Source organism: Cynara cardunculus, unplaced genomic scaffold (assembly GCF_001531365.2).
Source record: "Cynara cardunculus var. scolymus isolate 2C unplaced genomic scaffold, CcrdV1 Un_Scaffold_7689, whole genome shotgun sequence".
NCBI classification, from domain to species: Eukaryota; Viridiplantae; Streptophyta; class Magnoliopsida; order Asterales; family Asteraceae; genus Cynara; species Cynara cardunculus.
In genome coordinates, this window is record NW_020203698.1 from 1,375 (window position 1) to 2,912 (window position 1,538).

At 45.2% G+C, this 1,538-nt stretch overlaps 1 protein-coding gene across 1 annotated transcript; it reads left to right on the top strand.

The window, feature by feature from the left end:
• Window positions 1-20: 20 nt before the first annotated feature.
• LOC112504984 lies at window positions 21-1,528 on the top strand (the record flags this gene model as incomplete). The annotated part of the gene is made up of 1 exon (XM_025108933.1): window positions 21-1,528. A coding segment is annotated over exon 1 (1,508 nt), but the record flags the coding sequence as incomplete, so codon positions are not given.
• Window positions 1,529-1,538: the final 10 nt, after the last annotated feature.

A 1,538-nucleotide genomic window follows, 5' to 3' on the forward strand; every position in this document is an offset into this window, starting at 1 on the left:
TATTGACGTGGCTCGAGAGTATGGAATCCGCTTTGAACATCAGCGATTGCGCTGAAGGGAATAAAGTAAAATATGCGGCGTGTCTTTTACAAGGAAGGGCRCTCACRTGGTGGAACACCTTGGTGCAAACAAGAGGCCGAGAAGCAGCCAATCAGCTCTCATGGGAGGAGTTTAAAAAATTGCTTAAGGAAGAATACTGTCTAAGAAGTGAACTCCAAAAGTTGGAGATGGAGTTGTGGAACCTTGAGATGAAGGGAAGCGATATTTCTGCCTATACAACGAGGTTCCAAGAGTTGACAAACCTGGTGCCGCACTTAGTGACACCAGAGGAGGTACGAATAGAAAGGTATATTTGGGGGTTGTCCCCAGAAATTAGAGTCAACATAACCTCTGCCAACCCAAAGACTTTTCAAGGAGCGGTGGAAATTGCCACGAAACTCACAAAGAATGCGGTACGATCTGGAGGATTGGCTAAGGGAAAAAAGAAGATGGAAGACCATGAAGACCGAAAGTTTGGGAGGAAGTCGGACAGGAACAGAAGAACAACAAGAAGCTTTGGAGCTCAATCGCAGGTAGTTGAGCAAGGCGATGTAATCAGATGCGATAAGTGCAAATTCTCGCATCGAGAAAATTGCATTAATTGTCAGAGATGTCATCTTGAGGGTCACACAGCGAAGGACTGCCGGAAACGTCTATGTTATGAATGTGGGAGCCCGGATCACATGAGGAACGCTTGCCCAAAAAGAAGAATAGAGAAAAATATGAAACAGACTCGGCAGAACAGTACAATCAACTTGGGAAGTCAGGCTAGGGGCCGAGCTTTCGAATTGGGGGCCAGAGAAGCTAGAGAAGATCCCAACGTGGTATTAGGTACGTTTCCTCTAAACAATGAATTCGCATCAGTTCTATTTGACTCGGGCGCCGACAGAAGTTTTGTGTCACTAAGTTTTAGGCAGAAAATTTACTTAAAGCCTCAGAAGTTGAAAGAAGCCCTTSTCATAGAATTTGCCAACGGCCAGAAATTCAAAACCAGGGATATAATTCCGAACTGCACACTAAATTTAGCCAATAAGGACTTTAGCATAGACCTTATACCGATCAAACTAGGAAGTTTCGAGGTAATTGTAGGCATGGACTGGCTGTCCAGAAACCAAGCCGAAATCATTTGTTCAGATAAGCTTATTCGAATCCCTCAAGAAGGAGTGGAGCCTTTAGTGGTCCAAGGAGATAAATTGGACCAAGCGATTAAGCTGGTATCCTACATGAAGATGAGGAAGTACCTAAAGAGGAATTATCCTGCATACTTGGCCCACGTAATAGATGGAAGAATCAGGGAGGATAACATCGGGGATTTACCTGTAGTTCGGGAATTTTCCGATGTCTTCCCAAAAGATCTGCCAGGCCTGCCCCCGCAAAGACAAGTGGAGTTCAGTATCAACTTGACCCCTGGAGCTGCTCCGGTGGCCAAGGCACCATACCGTTTGGCACCCCCAAAAATGCAAGAAATGTCGACTCAACTCCAGGAATTGTTAGACAAA